At 39.0% G+C, this 20,325-nt stretch overlaps 1 protein-coding gene across 1 annotated transcript; it reads left to right on the forward strand.

Moving 5' to 3' along the window:
- Positions 1 to 1,417: 1,417 nt before the first annotated feature.
- LOC105041721 (NAP1-related protein 2) lies at positions 1,418 to 15,788 on the forward strand. Its single transcript, XM_010918728.4, has 10 exons — positions 1,418 to 1,703; positions 2,593 to 2,715; positions 2,819 to 2,869; positions 2,945 to 3,016; positions 3,139 to 3,252; positions 3,344 to 3,411; positions 12,865 to 12,925; positions 13,199 to 13,255; positions 13,499 to 13,543; positions 15,479 to 15,788. The coding sequence occupies exons 1-10, from the start codon at positions 1,578 to 1,580 to the stop codon at positions 15,542 to 15,544; spliced, it is 783 nt and encodes a 260-aa protein (XP_010917030.1). The 5' UTR covers positions 1,418 to 1,577; the 3' UTR covers positions 15,545 to 15,788.
- The last annotated feature ends 4,537 nt before the right edge of the window (positions 15,789 to 20,325 follow it).

Consider the following 20,325-nt stretch of genomic DNA (forward strand, 5'->3'; position numbering starts at 1 on the left):
GATGGTAGATAAAGAATTTCTCTTATAAAATATAGAAAAAAATTATAGGAATATCTTCTTAACTTTAGCACAATTTTACTTACACCTTCTGTACTTTAAAAAATATCAAACTGGCCTTATAGTTATCGATATATTCTAATATGATCCAACCGTCCATCTTCATTAATAAAATTTTTTAAAATGATAAAAACATCCATCTCTTTTCTCCTTCTTTGTTCCTTCTTTTCGATTGATCCCCTCCTCCATTACCGACTTTTCTCTTTCTCTCTCTTCCTCCTCCTTCTCTTCTTTCTTACCTTTTTCTCCTCCTCTTTTCTCCCCTTTCTCCCTCCTCTTTTCTTCTCCTCTCCTTGTTCTACCCATTCTTCTCCTCCCCATTCTTCTTCACTTTTTCTACCTCTTCCTTCCTTTTCTCTTTCCCTTCCTTCCCATGAACTTCTTCTCCTTATCCTTTTTCTCCCAACCGCCCACAAACCATCACATTTTATGGCAGCTTTCTCCACCTTCATTCATTTTTACCTTCTCCATTTTCTTTCTCCCTATCCTCTTCTCCTTCCCTTTCTCCTCCTCCACCCTATTTCTTGTCTACGGCCTCTCTTCCTTCCTTCCTTTTTTTCTCATTGTCTTTCTTCTCCAAATCAACTCATGAGCCCTATCCCTTTAGATGGCCCTCTCTACATCCATTCCTTCTCATCGGCAAAGAATTTTTTTCTCTCTCCTTTCTCTTCACTCATTTCTCCTTCCTCATGATAGCTCTCTTTACTTTCTTTTCTTTCTTATTCATTTCACCTCTTCATACTTCTTTTTTTCCAAACCATCAATAAGCCATCTCCTTCATGGTGGCCCTTTCCACCTCCATCCTTTTCTGCAGATAATCTATTCTTTCTCTTTTTCTTCCTCCCCATCCTCTCTCCTTCTTATCCTCCTCTTCCTCTAATTCATTTTTTATCCGCGATCATTCTTCTCTCTTTTCTTTTCTCTTCATTTATTTTTTTTTTCTCATATATTTTTTTAAATCTATTCATGAATAAAAAATATTTTTATTCATTGAAAGAGAAATTCAATATTATTTATTGATAGAATGAATGATTAAATTATATTGTAATATATCAATACTTATAAGGATTTATTTGGTATTTTATAATGCAGAAGGTGCCAAGGGCATTGAGCTAAATTAAAGGCGTCTTTCTGTAATTTTATTTAAAAAAAAATATAAAAGTGAGCGGCAAGTAATAACATGGCGCCGGACACAAATTCTGGTGCCTCTCGGTGAGTCACCCTCAACCCGTCCCTTCTCTCCCGTTTCCAATCGCAGCTTTTAGCCGCCACGTGGACGACAAAGACGGACGACACTGTATGGAAGGTGACCAGATCCACAGGCACATCCAAGGGACCAACAGGATCATATAAATATCCAAAGCTCTCCGACTTTAGTTAAAGGAGTAGACGCCTTCGTCGGTTTTCTTTTTCCGTTGGCTAAACCCCAACACCCTCCCTCGAACACTCTCTTGCGGCCGAGGGCGGTCGGTGCGGGTGAATTAGGGTTAGGGTTAAGTTTTGATCGGGGTTTGGTTGAGATGGTGGCGGACAAGGGGAAGAAGGCGAAGGTGGTGGAGCGAGGGGAGGAGGACTCCGAACACATCGACGGGAAGCTCGTTCTCTCCATAGAGAAGCTACAGGAGATTCAGGACGAGCTCGAGAGGGTAATGGCATCCGTTTTCTTTGGATCATTTTTCCTCTTTTTGTCCGATTTTTTTTTTTTTAAATTTTGTTTTCTGTTTTTCCTCTCTTGAGCGAGAATTCGGAAGGAATTGGAGCAGCTGTGGAATATTTAACATCTCAGCTGTAGATTTATTGTTAATTTATGAGAAAAGTAACACTGAAATTCTATATTTATTTTTTTATTTCCACTTTCAGTTTGCTGTTCCGATAACTAGGAACTAATGATTCTTGCTACGGAAATCTCGATTTTCTAATCCGAATTTGTTTTTTATTTTTTCGGGATACATCAGTACGATGGATCTCTTTTTTTTTTTTTTTAATAATCACCAGGATTTTTTTATTGATTTTATTTTTAGTAGCGTATATGGTTTTTAGAATGTGGCAACATGCTTTGGTCTTTGAATGCTTTTGAAGAATTTAATTATTTCATGGAGAAATCTCAGCTGCAGCCATGAAATTGTGCAACTTTGGCAAAAAAAAAAAAAAAAAAAAACAGTTTATAATTAATGCCTTCTTGTTCTTGAAGAAAGCATAGTTTATAAGTTATCATTTATTTTGTATATGCTTGCATGGAAAAATAATTAATTTATTCGTAGTTTGATATCTAAGAGTGGCCGACTATATGTAGAAGGGACAAATATTCATCGAGTAATGTTGTTGGGTACGTGCTGCTGTTCTTATCTTTCTTCTTCTTCTTCTATATATATTTTTTTAAATGGTTATTTTTATATTCTTGCAAGCATTGAGTAGATTCGCGTGATGTCTATGCTGACAGTCAAACCCTGGCAAATCCAGCATTAAAATTACGAAAGAAAACGGAGCTGCATCCCCCTTCTTCCCTTTCTGTTATTCTAACTTTATGTTTTATAGGTCAATGAGGAAGCAAGTGATAAAGTTTTGGAGGTGGAACAGAAATATAATGAGATACGTGGACCTGTTTACAAGATGCGGAATGAGATCATCAAATCTATTCCAGACTTTTGGTTGACTGCCGTATGTTTTCGAACTGTAGTTATCCTTCATTTACTTTATTGAATTTTTAATTTCTGTTCGTAATTAAAAAGTCATTCAAATCGCTTTTCCCTCAACTTTGCAGTTTCTGAGCCACCCAGCACTTTGTGATCTTGTGACTGAAGAAGACCAAAAGGTCTGCTTCCATTGCTGAAAATATGTTATTGCCCATGGAATTTCTTTATCTATACCTGTATTCTGGGACTTGCAGATCTTCAAGTACCTGGAATCATTAGATGTGGAAGATTTTAAAGATTTGAAGTCAGGCTATTGCATAACTTTTGTGAGTATTTTTTTTTAAAAATTTGTCTGCTTGTTCTTTATCTGAGCATTAACTCACCTTCTGCCATCTAATATGTTCAATGACTTGCTTTGTTGGTCTAATATGGTTTTAATGATGTTCAGAGCTTCTCCCCTAACCCTTATTTTGAAGATACAAGCCTTAAAAAGACATACTCCTTCTTTGATAATGGAACCACTAACATAACTGGTACAGCAATCAGGTGGAAGGAGGAGATGGTAAGGGCAATCTCTTCAAGAACATTGTGCTTTATATTCTGACTTATGACCTGATGCGAATGGCTCAACTAATGTTTCCTTACCACTATAGTTGAAGAACACTGCAAATGGTGTTGCTTACAAGAAGAATGGAAATAAACGACCCTTTCCTGAGGAAAGGTTGGTTTTTAATCTCCCTTTTTCTTTCTATGTTAACATAAAGCAATATTACTGAGCTTACCAAATCTGCAGTCTTAAATAATGTTTACTGCTGTAGCTTAATCACCGTAAATTCTTCTGCATCTATATGGTCAAATGTGCTTCATATAGCTGAAGTTTTGGGTTACCCTGCTTACTTTGTATCTTGACCTTGGGCATCATCAATGGTATTATAAATTCTTTTAAACCCCATGTTACTTAGTCAACCATGGTATCTTGGGATGCAAGGCTATCTTCTCATTGGCAAATAGCTTGAAAGAATATTGTTCTTTCTTGAATTGTGACAGATGGGTTTGGGGTAGTGCTGTATTCCTTTGCTTGGAGCTACTTGACAGGACAATTTAAATTGAAAATTTTGAATGTAATAGGATAATCTATTATCAATGTGGACAGATTAATGTTGCCACTCAATCAACGTTGGGACATTATGTATGGATGTGGACAATGATGAAATAATATCTAAATTCAGGATTGAGGATTCCTGAAAGCCATGTGTAACTATGGAATTTGTAGGCAGGAATCAACACATGGTGCCCTTGTTACAAGAGTGTCTCATGTGCATGAAGAAAGCTAACATGTTGGTGAGTTTGCCAGTGAAATTAGTGCATAATGGAAATTTTGTTAATGTAGGGGTGAGGCAGATTTGTGCTTATTCACTAGAAGTTGATTTCCAAGTAGCAATTGATGCAATCTATGCCCATCCATTGATTCATATCTAGCTAGAAACATTTTTTATGTTAGAGATGGAAAGTAACATTCTAATGCATTATGAGGGATGCTAATAATTTCAGACATGTTGCTAGTTAGGGGCATTGGAAATGTTATGTGGTTGGAACATCTTACCTCTTTCTTATGTTGGTGTCTATGTATTCTCAATTCCATTAATCCCCACCTTTTGATTGTTAAACAAGGGCGGATCTAGGAATGCCTTTCTTCTCTTTTCTTTTCTTTTCTTTTTGAAGGGAGGTCTGGGGCAAACAAAAGATTAAAAATCCATATATTTCTTAAAAAATTAATGGATACGAGTGTTTTAAACCTGACATACGGTTACATGAAAAACTCTGAGCTTTGCGTGTGTGATGCACGTTATTGAACAAACTAAGAGAAGAAAGTGAGAGAAAACACATTCATGATCATGTTTAAGAATATTAGCTCAATATTAGAGGTGACATCCCTTAAAGAGGGGCAAAGAAAATCTTACAAAGAAGGGTAAAGAAATAGAGCTGCTCATATTATGGGAAGAAAGTTAAGGAGGGAAAAACAAAAAAAATGAGGTGAGGGGCTAGGTCCAATGGTGTTGGACTCTGGGATGGAATGGAGATGCGTCTCCCATAGTCCACTTTATAACGTAGACATGTATGATGTAACTTGTGATTATTGTCGTCTCTTATAGAGGGAAGTTTTATTGAGACAGTTGCTAAAAATGAATTTTCAAAACTATCCTCCAGTCCACGAAGTCTGTGAAAGGACAATATCACTTTTCTTGAAAGGGTTGTGTGCTAGACTTCCTTACTTGATAAGGAGTAGTTTCTAGGAGAGATTTGTTGGAGAGAATATGAACATGTGCACTTATTTGAAAGGGAAGGGATGAGGATTGCTAATAAGGGTTCCATTGGGCTAGGTTGGACTTGGTTGGGCCTGGCCTGATTTCGGCCAATTTTCAAAATTGAGGCCTGAGCCTACCCTGGCTTAGCCCATGCTTGACCTGAAGATCCCAGGCCAACCTTAACCTGATTGTGAGGAATTTTTTTTAGGTTGGCTTAAACTAGGGCCAATTCATTGTAAGAAATGTTTTCAGGCATAGACCCAGCCTGAAGACATTTTCAGACTCATGAGTTCCGGACCTGTTGGGCTTTAGATAGAAGTGAAAATGGATCAGTATTATCTGCATGAATTTGTTTTTAATGCAAATTGTCCGACTATCTATTTCCTTCAAGGAAAAGCAGATATGGATGTGTATATAGATGCACCAATTTTCAATCCATATTTGAAATATTCAATTTTGTTTGCAGTTCCATTTATTCTAAAGTCCTAATCAAAATAAGCGGCAACATAAAGATAGCTGTAGTTTAATCCTCTTTGCATATAGTGACGTCTCTGATTTGGTATATTCCATCCTTAATAATGAGTTTTTTTAATCTGAAGCATGTAAATTAGCGTAATTGTTGGGATCCACTTTTAAGTCAGATTATTAAATGGATGGAATTATGTCTTTCTTGTTTTTGTAGATCATTTGTTGTTTTAGAAAAGTAATAAAAGAGTTGGGAAGCTTATAAACTTAACATGAGATAAAATATATAAAGTGGAACAATATCTCCTCCATGACATTTAATTATCCAGTTTATATCTATATTAGTAACGGTATTTGTCAATATCCAATTTGTGTCTGAATCCATTTAAAATAAAATATGCATACAAATTCTGGCATTCAATTAAAATCCATATCTGTATTCAAACAAAGATAGATATGGGTATGTTCATATAAGCTTTCATTTTTGCACCTACTTCATGCATAGGTTAGAGATCATGAAAACACATGACTTTTGGTTTTCTACATATTTTTGTTAGTATAGATGATGTACAACATTATGGATATTCAATTTGGATGCTCTATTATTTACTTTGAAATTGAGAGAAGTAGATACACTCTCCTCTCTTTCTTGATCAATCCTTTTATCGATCATTCTTCGAGAATCAGAAAGATGTCTTTCGAGCTTGAGTTTGTTCATTTGGAATATGGGCTCTTCTATCTTGTACTTTTTTTTCTATTTGCATATTTTTTTTTGCTTTATTTCATTTTGATTTTCTTTTCCTCTATTATTTTTATTCCTTTCCATCATTTCTTAAGTCCCATAAGTTTGTTGATCCTGTAGAATCTGATTATATATATATATATATATATATATATATATATATATATATATCATATATAATATATAAAAATGGAGCAACCACGTTGAGAAACCTCCATCCACCACATATACAAATAGGTATTTTCTCCCATTCACCACATGTACAAACGTTTCTAATCCGTTTGCATGCCACATGTTCAAAAAAACAAGGAAGCTCCGAAGCGTGTCGTCTTGCACGACATTCTGCAGTGCCAGCACGCTTCTGCCCCATTTGCAAAAAATCGAGGTCGGCTGTGGTGCCAGTAGGCAGCAATGCTGACGGGATTGCCACGCCCAAAGCGTGGTTCATGGCATGCTTCCATGTCAATGACGATAGCGAAGAGAAGAAGCAGGTGACGGCGTTAGTGACGATGACGGAGAGGAGATAGAGGAGGAGGAGGCGCTGCGGGGATGGGAGCGGAGGATGGTGAGGAACGGTGGGGATCTGGGGTGGTACCGTTACCAAGATGATACAGTGTTTAACGGCAGCATCATGAGGTTGTGGGACATGGTTCATCATCCTCACCGCTGCACTCGGCCTCTAGCGCATCCGTGCCGCCCTTCCTCATCCCAAGCCCCCCAATCCCTTGGACCTCATCGGAGCCAAAGCCGTCTCAGTTATGGTGCTGATCGAGCAGTCACCGAGCTGCAATGCTAACGAGATTGCCACGCCCAAAGTGCAGTTCATGGTGTGCTTCCACATCGACGATGACAGCAACGAGGAGTGGGGTGGCGACGTCAGTGACGGTGACGGAGAGGAGACAAAGGAGGAGGTGTCGTGGGGATGGGAGCGGAGGATGGTGAACATTGTTGAGAGAGAGACAAGAGGGGGTTATATATAACCAGGAGAAGCAAACACTGTGCAGGTAAGAAGATAATTAACAGAATAGTACCCCAAAGCCAATGGTAATTATATGTTTTAAGACTTTGCAAGATTTGAAAAGGAACTTTTTAAAAACATAACATGAGATCTCCGCCAACTCATGGGAATCTATATATCTATTATCATATATCATATCTAATATATATATATATATATAAACGGAGACCTCTCAATGGAGAAGCCTCCGTCCGTCACATGGCAGCAATACAGGGTCTCTTTGGCCATGTGGCAGCAATACATGTCCCTCCATCCGCCACGCGTGAAGGAAAGAAAAAACAAAAAAAAGGGCTAGGGTTCCATCGTTTCAGTTCGATCCTTCTCTCCTCACTGCCTCTACTCCTGTCTCAACTCTCTCTCTCGCTCGCTTTCTCTCTCTATGGTGGATCAGAAAATGGTGGAGAATTTGGAGGAGTGGATCATGATCTTCTTTGGGTGGAGGCCTGGTCTCGGTAGGCAAGAAGACCTCGAACGACGGATCGAAGAGGACGAAGCGGCCATGGAGGTCGAGGATGTCGTCGGCGAGGAGGGAGAAGTCGTTGGCGAGGGGGGAGAATTCACGGAGGAGGTCCAGGGAGGGGCTGAGGAAACAGAGGCCGATAAGGGTGATCCAAGAGGAGTGGATCACGATCTTCTTTGGGCGGAGGCCTGGTCTCGGCAAGCAAGAAGACCTTGAGTGGCGGCTGTTCCCCTCACGGGATCTGGGACAGAGCCTTCACGGAGGATGGTGGAGGGAGAGCGAGCGAGGGGCGGCATCGTGGCTGTCGACTGGTGAGGGTGGCGGCGGCTTTGGGGAAGCGATGGCGCTGCAACTAACCGGCTGCTTTTTTTTGAGGGGGGGTTCGGATCGGAGAGGACGAAGCAGTCATGGAGGTCGAGGACGTCGTTGGCGAGGGGGGAGAAGTCATCAGCGAGGGGGGAGAATTCGTGGAGGAGGTTCGGGGAGGGGTCGAGGATGCGGATGCGATCGCCGTCGATGACAAGGGTGCCGTCCATGGTGACGATCACAGTGTTGTGGAGAAGGATGTAGGGGTGGCAAACGGGTCGGGTCGGTCATAAACGGGTCGGGTCATAAACGGATCGGATCAAAAAATGGTCAACCTAAACCTGATCTGTTTATTAAACGAGTCAAAAATTCAAATTTGAACCCGACTTGTTTCTTAAACAGATAACTTGATCCGACCCGTTTAACCCGTTTATTAAATAGGTCAAATTAGGTTAAATGGGTTAAACAGGTTAAACGGGTTAAACAGGTTAAACGGATCAAGTTAAATGGGTCAGAAAGAGGTTAAACAAGTTTTAAACATGTTAAACGGGTCTTAAATGGGTTAAACAGGTTAAACAGGTCAGGTTAAATGGGTCAGAAATAGGTTAAACAGGTCAGGTTAAATGGGTCAGAAATAGGTTAAACAGGTTAAATGGGTTATCTGACTCAACCCAACCTAAATATTAAACGGGTTAAACGGGTCAGATATTCAAAATCCATATCCGACCCCCTTATTAAATGGGTTAAACGGGTCGATTCGTTTATGACCCGAATCCGTTTAGCTTAAACCCAAACCTGTTTATGGCTGGTCGAATATGGTTCGGGTTGGTGGGTCGGGTCATATTTTGCCAGCCCTAGAAGGATGCCGGATTTTTGGGTCTTCTCTCCGCCGCTGTCGTCCATTTTCTTCGGCCTCGATCCTTGTCAGATTTCTGGGTTTCTGGATCCCTTTGAGAGGCCTTCGCTTTTAATTTTTTCTGTCTTTCCTTTGCTTTCGTTGATTTTTCCTCCATTTTTCTCCGATTTTTCTTGTGTTTTTCCATCCTCGGGAGCCTTGATCGGGTGGGAGATCTTGAGGTCGATGATGAGAGGGAGAGAATGGAAGAGAGGCAAAGAGATGAAGAAAAGAGAGGGAGAGAGAGACTAAAAGAGAGAAAAGAAGAGGAAGGAGGGAGTGAGAGGGAGAACGAGAAGACAGCGAGCGACTCGTGAAGGGTTGGGGAGGGGTGTGAAGGGATGGAGAAAAGGCCCCATCTCAAACAAATCTCAAAAAAAAATTATTTTAAAAAAAATTAAATAAAATGGATAAAAAAATTACCGTCTTCATTTAAATATTAAAAAAAAATAAAAATTTTCTAACTCTTCGTGGACCAGTTACCGACTTCCTCTCCCTTGCTCTCTCTCCTCCTTTATCGATTTTTTATGTGAAAGTTGGAATATTCTCAATATGAAAGATAGTGCCGTGCCAATCCACCACTCTACAGTCTGATACATCCTAAACTAGATGATTTGAGATAGTTTATATGACGTCCACAGAAGAAGAGAAAAAGAATAGGGAAGGAAGAAAAAGAATAAAAAAAAGAAGAAAAAGATAAAAAAATATTTTTTTAAAAAAATAACAGTAAAGATGAGAACTTTATTGTTGAGGCTTTTGATTTTTTTTATTTAAATTTATCTAGGCTTGATAGTTAAATAAGGAATTCAAGAATAATAATTAAGATTTAAAAGATAGTTATCTAATATATTATTAATTATAAATTATTTTTTTGGATAGTATTAATTAATTATAAATTTTTAATTATTTTTTATATTCAAAGAATAGATACTGATCATTTGGCATTCCAAAGATTGGATACATCAATCTTAGGGAGAGGATCAAAGCAGTAAAAGAAGAGATGGAAAAAAAAATTAAAGTTTAGATTTTTAATTTTTTTAAAAGAAATTTTTTATAGTTTAGATATCCAAAATTTTAATATTAATTTTTTTTAATTTTTAAAATTTAAATCTCTCACAACTCATTAATTGGAGGTACACTCATCAAGATTTTGATCAGTATCTCACAAAACTATCATTTATCATTATATTGCTATATTTTTGCTCTATCTCAAGCTCGAAGATGCTGCGGCCATTGATGGTAGTGGTGGCCGACAGTCGATATTGCCAATTTTACTATTGAAAGAGTTGGGGGGTGTGCGAGAAGAAGATTGAAAGAGAAGGAGAACGAGAGATAGAAAAGTTTAAAAAATGATTAAAAATAAAAATAATAAAAAATTATGAATTAATGAAGGAGTTTCATGGAATCAAAGTTGTTGATTATCACAAAACTTATCTGAAAAAAATAATCACATGCCGTGCATCGTACGGGGTTCTAAACTAGTATAATATATAAAAATGGAGCAACCATGTTGAGAAGCCTCCATCCGCCACGTATACAAATTGCTATTTCCTCCCATTCACCACGTGTACAATATTTACTTGGAAACTCGAAAATAAAGCCTCACGTGTGGATCAGGTCATGGAGACAATAACAAAAAAAAAAAAGAAAAAAATAGCACCGGCGAGAACCGACGAACGGAACGATGCTGAAAACTGGAGACTCGGCGGGGCCGCTTCTCCCTCCATCGCCTCCACCTTCGCCTTCGCACTACTGCGTCCATCGGCGCCGCTGCGGCAAGGGCCGCTGCTGCGGTTCCTTCCTCTCTGCCTCTTCCCTCTTCATCTCCTCCATCCTCATCGCATTGCATAGGGTTATAAGCTAAAAGGCGATGAAGAGCTCCTTGGAGCCATTGGAGGATGGCTTCTTGAGCTCCTCCATCTCCTCCATCTTCACTGATCTCCATCATCAAGCGAACATTGTCGTCGGGTGGCTCCTCGAAGAGCATGGGTTGCTTCTTTTGCTTGGAGGAGCAGGTCAATGAGAAGCATTTGTGGATCCGGGGGATTTGAACGATTGTCGGAGAGAATCCATGGAGAAAGAAAGTAATGCTGCTGTCCTGTTTTCTATGGCAATATGATGGATCGAAGAAGATGGAAAAGAGAGAGAGATTGGGATTTGGGAATGGAGCTAACGTAAAAAAAAAAAAAAAGAGATTGCAGTCGCAAGGACGTGCCCTCCTTTTTGGTGAAGGTACAGCCACTAAACACATGAAGAGAGAGAGAGAGAGAGAGTGAAGGGAAAAGCCAGGGAAGAAGACGAAAGGTAACAAGTAGGTGGACCACTAAAATGGTTCCACCAAAAAAAGAAAATCTAGATGGATCAGTGGATCGATCCGATAATAACTTGCCATATGTTTCTATATTATATATATATTTATTAAAACTGATGCATCAATTTCCATCCATGATGTGTTTAATTTTTTTTTCCAATGAAAGATCCTACCTTCGTGGAGTAGCTGTGGTTCCCGTTTGAAATTTGAAACTCTCGATCTGAGCTTTGAATATAACATCTAATATATTTAATATATACATATATATATATATATATTAAAATAGAAAAAAATTAAATTTAAAAAAATAAAATAATTTATAAATAAAATATATTATATATTATACATAAAATATATTTTTTTTATTATTTTAATTATTTTTAAAATATATATAAAATAGATATTAATAAATTATTAAAATAAAAATATTATGTTGGATTTTTAATTTATAAAAATATTATTTCAAGAAAAAATAATTACATGCTGTGCATCGCACGAGGTTCTAAGCTAGTGTGTGTGTGTGTGTATATATATATATGAAGACTTAGCACTCTTTTTGAGTGGGAGAAAGCACAATATGAACAAAGAAGAAAGAAAAAAGAAACAGAAAAAAAAAAAAGAAAAAAAAAGGGAACATGATCCCCCTTTAGTTCTTTACCATAACCATACATCTTGTATCGTGCTCTTGATTATCAAGAAGTATAATCCATCTTGTGTATCTTTATATATACACACACATTTATACATATGTGGGTGTATCTGTCTATGAAAGAGAGAGAGCTAATATGTGAGATGCTAATAAAGTCAATCTTGACTAGATGTTCAGAGGCTCGAAATCAATGATTTGAGTCGTTGGATGTGATTTACTATCTTTAAACTACTTACTATCAAAAAATCATGTGATTTAGATCCCCAGCTTATGCACCTAACGATCAAAAACATGCATTATTCATGTCAGTTGAACTTTATATTTTTAATGACAGGAGACATAAATGATGCGTAGGCTAGGGATTTCAAAGTCACACGATTGTTTGACAATAAGCAAGTTATAGATAGTTGATCGCATTCAATGGCCCAGATGATCGATGCCGTGCCCCTAGTCATCCAGTCAAGACTGACTTATTATGGTAGTTAGTGTGTGTTTGTATAACTCTTCCGATGTTTTGTATATAGCTGGTCCCAAGACGAATGGAGGAGAGCTGCAATAGGTTGACGGCCAACCTAAAACCATAGTCACATTTATATGCATGTATATATAACATAAAACAATACATATTTTTTTTACCCCTCAATGTATAGGCTAGGTCTCTAAAAACATGATTTTTCATCTGTAAGCAGTTTAGACGTAGTCTATCATATCCAATGACTCAGATCATCAATGTCAGACCCTTACTGTCCACTCGAGATGGACTTGATCCGATATCAAACCCATCAATTTGATTCTGGTCCACCTCATATGGATCATTGGTGTCAGACTCCTGTCGTTTGGTTAGGATTAACTAGATCTGATCTCAAAATCGAATCAATTGGATTCTAATCCACCTGTGTGTGTGTGTGTGTGTGTGTGTGTGTGTGTGTGTGTGTGTGATGTAGATGAATTGGTTGTCACAAAACTAATTTTGTAATTTAACATATTAATTGCAGAAACTAATTTTATATTCTGTGATGCAGTTTCTTTAGCTGGTTTGGTGAAACTCAGCAGAAAAGCATCTCAGAAGGGTTTTCTGACGAGGTAAACTATCATTCTTTGTTTCTGCTCCATTTAAGGCAAATTTTTACGGTTCATTATTCAGGTGTGATGTGAAGCTTAATGATCGCCAAATAAGGGTCTACAATAGTATGATGTTCTGTCTTTCATCTTGTTGATATTTGTTGTTACTTGTTAGTGTAGATTAAATCAAGCCAGCTTTATCTGTTTTCTCTTTAGCTATTTGTTTGCAGGATGTTTCATCATATTTATTTTTTATCCTGTGCGAAAGTTATCTTATAACTCATAAATATGCAGGTGGCTGAGATAATAAAGGAAGATTTATGGCCCAATCCTTTGAAGTACTTTAACAATGTGAGCTGTTACTTGTGCTTGCTTCTTTTGGTACATAGAATATATATTTGTAGCCTCAAGTTCATCGTTTATTGTACATATGAATATATGTGTATACATGTACATGCATGTATGCATAGATACGCATGCATACATCTGTTCATTCATGCTTATGCATTGTGTATAATATAATTATAGAGGAGAGAGAGAGAGAGAGAGAATGCATTATCCCAAGATTTAAAATGCTAATACACCCTCATGCAGGAGGCTGATGAGGAGGATTTTGATGGAGATGAAGATGATGAAGAGGTAATTATGCTTGTTGTTCCTCTAACTGTATAATTGATAATTGTTGTTTAATGCTCTTATTCTCTTAGCTAATGGAACAGCCTTTGCTAGGTTCTAGCTTCTCATGGTTTTGTGACTCTTGTCAACATGTAGATAAAATTTGGACATCTTAAATCTTTTTGAACGAGTTTGGACATGTCCGGATGACTCTAGACACTTGGGTGGTCTATTAGTCTTCTCATGAAGGAATCAAAGAAACAGCTTATGCACTTCAAATTAAACTTAAGAAAGTTGATAAATGATAAGATGAAGCAGAATCTGTTAAATATTGTATATTGTGATTTGCTGCTCTGCTCTTATGAAACATTAATTATTCCTTGATATTTTGAAGCAACAGTAATACCTTAAAAGGAGCTGGTAGTAATTTTCTCTGAAGGAATTCTCACTTGGAAGCTATGAGCATGTAGTCATTTTTATCCTAACATCCTAACCTAATCCTAACACCATATAAAAGTGGCTTAACTTCCTGACTTTTCAAGTCCCTTAATAATCCTATTAGATTTCTTTCTAAACAGAAACCATCTCCGTGAGTTGGGATTCCCAAGATTCTGTGCATAACATCATATGTCCTCCAAAATGGAAATTGATAGTGATTTGTTGGTTGTAACAAAACTTCTTACAAGCAATATATATTGGTTCCTAATCCTTTTGTATAAAATTTGTCCTATACATAAAATCTTACTTGTAGCCACATGCTTCTGCACATGCATTGTAACTAGTGATAAACAAAAGTATAAATTCAATTCGATAAAGCTGAATGCCAAATCTCATTATGGGGAATTCCCACCGTGTGATACATGTGCATTCAGAAGAGTTGTTTTTCTTTTTGTTGTGTGTGCGCGTGTGTGGGTGCGCACGTGGGCGGTGGGGGGGGGGGGGGGCGTGTGTGGCCGGGGGTGTGTTGTTGTGGCGTGGTGGTGTAAAGTCAAATACCCACGTCTTACCAGTTATCACCAGTGAGACTCTCCTTCAGCTGCATATCTGTGCTATGTTGAAACTTCCCACCCTGATTTTCTTTCTTTATTTCAGTATGTGAAACATGTTTCCCAACCTCAACAAAATCAAGAATCTGTTCATATCCAACATCTGGTCAAACATAAGCATGCATCCATCAGCCTCTAGCAATACAGTTGAATTAGTCTCTAGGCTCTAAACTCTTTGATGATGCAATTTAAAACCATTATTTTATTTTTTATCCTTCCTTATCCTATCAAGGTCAAGAAAGCTCAATTCAGGTAGTCTAAGAATTTGATATTTAGCAAATTGGTTATCCAAACTCTTGGTTTACTCATACATGATTGTCTGTCATAAACATTGATTTCAATGAAATGGTATCTTAGTTGCTTGAGAATGTGAAGTCTACCCTTTGATTTCTTTTTCAGAACTTTCTATGACTAGGAGGCTAATCTGTAATATGAGATGTTCTACTGCTGGGTGACACCTTATTGGATTGGAATTTAGATGTTGTGCTGTATTTTGTTGTATTGCTTCCTGATTTACCATAAAGGTTGTTAAATCGTTATTCTTCTTTTTATCATGGGGTGAGCTTTATCTTTACTCGACTACTTGAAGTTCCTAAGCTGACTGATTGTATAAGCACACATGAGAAAGAAGTGGTTACTTAACTAGGATTGAAATGATATTCCAAACGACTTATCTTGTTGAAGCAGATAAATGAAACTTTCTGTTCTGTTTTTTGGTACAATGCAGAACCTTTGACATTGCAGCCGACCCAAATTATTCCATTGCTATTCCTCTATTTGTGCGCCCTAGTATATTTACAGTTTTGATGCAATCTAAGAACAATGCTAGCATCATTGGAATGCTATGCTCCAGTTATATTCGGACTACTAGAGGAGCATGTATGACCTGGGTTCATGATCTATTTGTCTGCAGGGCACTGACTCTGAAGATGATGATGTTCAAGGCGATGAAGATGATGACGGAGAAGATGATAGCTAATTTATGGTTCATTGTTTTTCTTCTATTTTGTCTCCTTGTCATGTTTATGTGGCTCAGGTGAACCTGGTGTTGCAGAAGGGCTAGAATGCCATATTAAGGATGGCAGCTGTCGCTCTTTCCTCTTTTGCAGACTCTAGCAAAAGAGGTCTTTGGTTATCTGTGCTAGGAGTTGAGACTATTAGTAGGATATATCTTGGATGTATGACATGTTTATCTTTACTTCTGTAGAGGTTTTTTTGGTTTTTTCCTGTTCTCCATGAATGGGCGTTTCAGTTCATCATTTTGCCCCAAATTATGATTGCTAACCGCTCGGGTAAGAGAAACACCCTGGTTATCCATCCGGATGGGGGAAAAAAGGTAAAGCCATAGGCCGAAATTCGGCTTTCTAGAGAGCTTTTCGCAACCTTTGCATATTTTTGTGCCTTAGTCCCCTTTTGGACCATACAGTGCTGTGTTGTGTCTGTACTCATGTAACCATGAGGCTGGAGCAGCGGCTGTGTGAGTACACTGATGGGCTCGAGGTTCATTGAGATGCAATTAAAGAAGACAGGTTGGCTACATATGGAGTCTTGGATCCATGAGCAGGTGGGGACTAGTTTTGCTTTATTTTTGCCGGGTAGTGCTTAGCTGGTTTGACAGTCATGACTTCTAATCTATGTTGGCTGGGATTGTAATACCCCCGTCCGGAGGCCTCACCAAAAAATTAGCTCATTTGGAACTATTAGATGCCCTGATGGGAGGAGACCGAGTATACGTATATTGCTAACTTCAGATTGTCACCGTAGATGGACTTTCCCAATGCCACTGGAAACAGAGATGGGCGGTAAGAAAACGCCCAATTTGCTGTTCTTCTTTGTTCCCTTCTTCTTTAAATTTGATTAACTCTAATTTTTTAATAAGACATGCTCTGGAACCCAGCTCGGACAACGGCCCATTCTAGCGTTCGGGTCACCCGACGGGAGGTCGACCTTGGGTCAATTCGGGTCAGACCAATTTGGTAGAAAACCCACCCTTCCTAATAGTCTCGTACGCATACAAATACACACACATATTTGAATGGAGGCTCGGACTCTTCTTGTGCCAACTGGTGCCTATATTAATAATATTATTAATAAAGCTACTATTCAATGCTCAAACTTATTAATGTATTAATAAGAAACTTATTAGTTATTAAGACATATTAAATAAAAATTTATTTAAATCACTAAATTAATATAGAAATAATGATATTATTAATAACCATATTTGCTTAATTGTTTTGATATTAGTGAAAAATATTCTTCATTAATACTGTATCTTATGCATATCCTGTATGATTTTATTATATTACGTTACTATTTTATTAATTTATTATGATATTTTTTTTGATAATGTTCTTATTTAAAAGTAAAAGTACAACTACTAATAATCCCCTTATATTGTATGTAAATATCTTTTATATGCAATAATTTTCTATTTTTTATTTATATATACACTGGATATGGTAGGATCATGATTTTATTGTTTTATAATAATATATTATCTTATTATATACATAATTATATAAAATTTTTAACAGTATATGTGTATTGATAGTATCTAATAATATAAATATTAAAAAATATTTTAAAAAATAATCAGATTTTTATGTCTATTACATTTTATTTTATTTTAGTTATTTATTTTGTTATATCTATTCATATTGTATTTCAAAAATAATTTAAAAATAGAAAAATAAGGTGGGGTGGGGGGTGAATTTGATGAATTTAGATGATAGAGATACCTATCAAATTTTGATTCTTATAATCAATGATCCAAATTTCTCTCCTCTCAAATAAATTAGGTGCATTGTATCTGTAAAGAAAAAAATATTATAAATAAAAAGTGGATCTCTACCTTGGTTCTCATCTTTTCCTAAAAGCAAAAAAAAAAAGAAGAAGAAGAAAAGAGCTAAGGAGCTTCTTGTGAGGATGCTGCGGACGTGACGAACTAAACCTCCATAGACTTCGATTGGAGTAAAAAATTTCTGCAACATGGAGCAATTGGCTTTTTTTTTTTTTTGGGTAGAAAGAGTATAATTTGATTAATTTATTGTGTAAAATGTACAAGCATAAAGAATCCAGAGGCCGGACTAATACATTGACCCAAAATAATAGACCAAATATGTAAGAAAATTACATTAAAACAACCAAAGTATAAAATAAGGAGTAAAAACTTAAGTGACAGCATCTCGTGGAATAAATTTGTACCAAAAAAAGAAAGACCACCGTGGTATATTACAAAACTAAAGTACGAGCAGACTTTACATAGCAAAGAGAAACTTCGTAGGGCAGTTGAAGAGTTTCGGCTGTCTATAGTGAGAAAGACTGATGAGTGAGGAAAAAATTGAAGGCTAGGATTTTTTCTGATTCTGCTCATGGACGGTTGGGGGGGAACTCGGGGTTGGAAAAGGAGACTGCGAGATAGACATCTCAAGGGGGATCCTCCTCGGGGGAGGCTTCGCGGTCTGAACTGGAGAAGGATCATGGTGGTTTTGACTCGCAAGGCCCCATGGGGCCGTCTAGTGGTGTGATCTGATGAAGCTCGTTCTTGGGCGCAAGTTGTATAGGGTTCTCAGTGGTTCTGGTGGAAGATGACAAGGGTGATATCAGAGGATATCGTGGTTCTTGGGAAAAGGTTTACCAAGGTTATAGCTTTCACTGGTGAGGAAGTGAGCCATGCGGTTGTCAAGTTGAAGTCGGCCTTGCTGAGTAAATTCCTTGGATGGGGTTTTTCACTTGATTTTGTTCAGAAAGAACTAAAAATTAGATGGAATCTGTTTGGAGATTTTCATGTCTCTCCATTATCGGAGGGTATTTTGATTTTCTGCTTTTCTTCTAAGGAGGAGAAGAACCGTGTGCTTGTTGGGTGGATGTCTGGCCAGGACACCACCTCCCAAGACCCTTTCAGTACCACGCGATGCAGCAGGAAGAAAGAAGAAACAAAACAGAAGAAAAAATAATCAAAATACGTGGATCAGCCACAAAAGGGCTCGCCTCCACGGGGCATGCAAACTTCACTATGAAAAGAAAATTTTACAAGAGGAGACCTCACCCTCAACCCTTGTACACCCAATTCTCTCTCACATGAAGTTCCCCTCACAAAAGCTCTCTCTCTCTTGGAGACCCCCTGAACCCCTGAAGAGCCTGGCGACCGCTGTCCAGGAGCCTCCTGCTCCTTCTCTCACAGCGCCTCACGCCTCTCTCTCTCTCCTCGGTTCGTACGGCGGCGAGAAACCAAACCCGCTCGTTCTCTGCTGTGTCTCAGGCCTTTTAAAGCCTTAAACATAGGTTAGAGGGTGATTAGGAATCCTTAATCAAGCCAAATCACGTCCCAAGCCGTCCGATCAACACCGGGAGCTCTCTGGACCCTTAGATCGCGCTCCGGTCCACGGAATAGGGCCGTGGACCGCGAGAAACGAGTGGGAAACGTCCACGCGGTCCACAGGCCGCGCCGTGGACCACCCGGTCCACGGTGGACCGGGAATGGGCCAGCAGGCTGCTGGGTCGCGCGTCCCGCACGGGCCTGGGCCTGGGTCGCGCGTCCCGCGCGGGCCTGGGCCTGGGACGCGCGTCCCGCGCGGGCCTGGGTCCCGCGTCCCGCCCGGGCCTGGGTCCCGCGTCCCACGCGGGCCAGCGGGCCTGGGACGCGCGTCCCGCGCGCCGCCGCCTGCGGCCGCGCCGCTGCCGCCCGCCGCCGGTCGCCGGCGGTCCTCCGCCGCCTCGGTTTTCGTGCTATCTTCGAAAGCTCGTATCTTCTCCATCCGAGCTCCGATTCAGGTGATCTTGGTCTCGTTGGACTCCATTTTTCGCCGCGAACCTCGCTGTGGGCTCAATGTGGGCTGAATCTCGAGGCGTCAAATCCTAACAGTGCTTGACAAGGGGCCTTGGTCCCTTGCTGGGTACCTATTGGCTCTGAAAAGTTGGCGGCTGAACTTTAAGCCCGGCCATGATGCCATTCGATAGGCTCGGGTTTGGGTTCGGTTGTCAATCTACTGTTAGAACTATGGGAGAGGGAGAAAATTTTGCGCATTGCTGCTGCTGCTGGTAAACCTCTGTTTCTTGATGAATGGATGGAGGCTTCTACTAGGCTGGGATTTGCTAGAGCATGTGTGCTTATAGATATCCAGTAGACAATCTACCTTGGTGCAAAGGGTATGGTCAATGATGAAATCATTTGGCAAGAATTTATTTATGAGGATTTGCCTGACATTTGTCTTATCTGTGGAAGAATTGCCAATGAATCTGAGACTTGTGACTGTTTGAAATTACCAGACAAAGAAAGGGAAAGAGCTATATATGGACCATGGATCAGGGCATCTAAAGTTTCAGTGGGAAATAATGGGTCAGCGCGTCCGGGGAGGTCCTCATCCTCAATGAAGCAGGAAGCAAGGTTGGGTCTTGGATACAGCAGAAACAATTGGCTAACGCAGGTAACTCGGGGAAGGCAAGATCCCTAGAAAAAAGAATGGATCATCAAGAGGGATCTCAGTTTGCACCCATGATGGAGGAGGAAGAGGGTTCCTTGGTGCAACCAACCTATGGATATCAGTTCATCTTCTTCAGCAAAAGTAGAATCTTTTGGAGCAGCAGGGGTCATTAAGGAAAAGCGAAAAAGATCACCGCCTAAAGCAGTGGCAAAAAGCAGCTCTCCTGACTCCGAGTCTCCCCCTCAATCCAAAATGATTGTATGAGAAGGGGGTGTGGCAATAAATGAACTTGAGAAATAAATAGTTATATGCACCAGGTCATCATGTTGGCAAA

Source organism: Elaeis guineensis, chromosome 3 (genome assembly GCF_000442705.2).
Source record: "Elaeis guineensis isolate ETL-2024a chromosome 3, EG11, whole genome shotgun sequence".
Taxonomy (NCBI): Eukaryota; Viridiplantae; Streptophyta; class Magnoliopsida; order Arecales; family Arecaceae; genus Elaeis; species Elaeis guineensis.

Bases quoted from the DNA above. Each gene is read 5' to 3' on its own strand.
- LOC105041721 (XM_010918728.4), top strand. From the start codon at position 1,578: ATGGTGGCGGACAAGGGGAAGAAGGCGAAGGTGGTGGAGCGAGGGGAG. The intron at 12,926-13,198 runs GTAAACTATCAT...ATAAATATGCAG, and splicing joins CAGAAGGGTTTTCTGACGAG to GTGGCTGAGATAATAAAGGA. The intron at 13,544-15,478 runs GTAATTATGCTT...ATTTGTCTGCAG, and splicing joins GAGATGAAGATGATGAAGAG to GGCACTGACTCTGAAGATGA.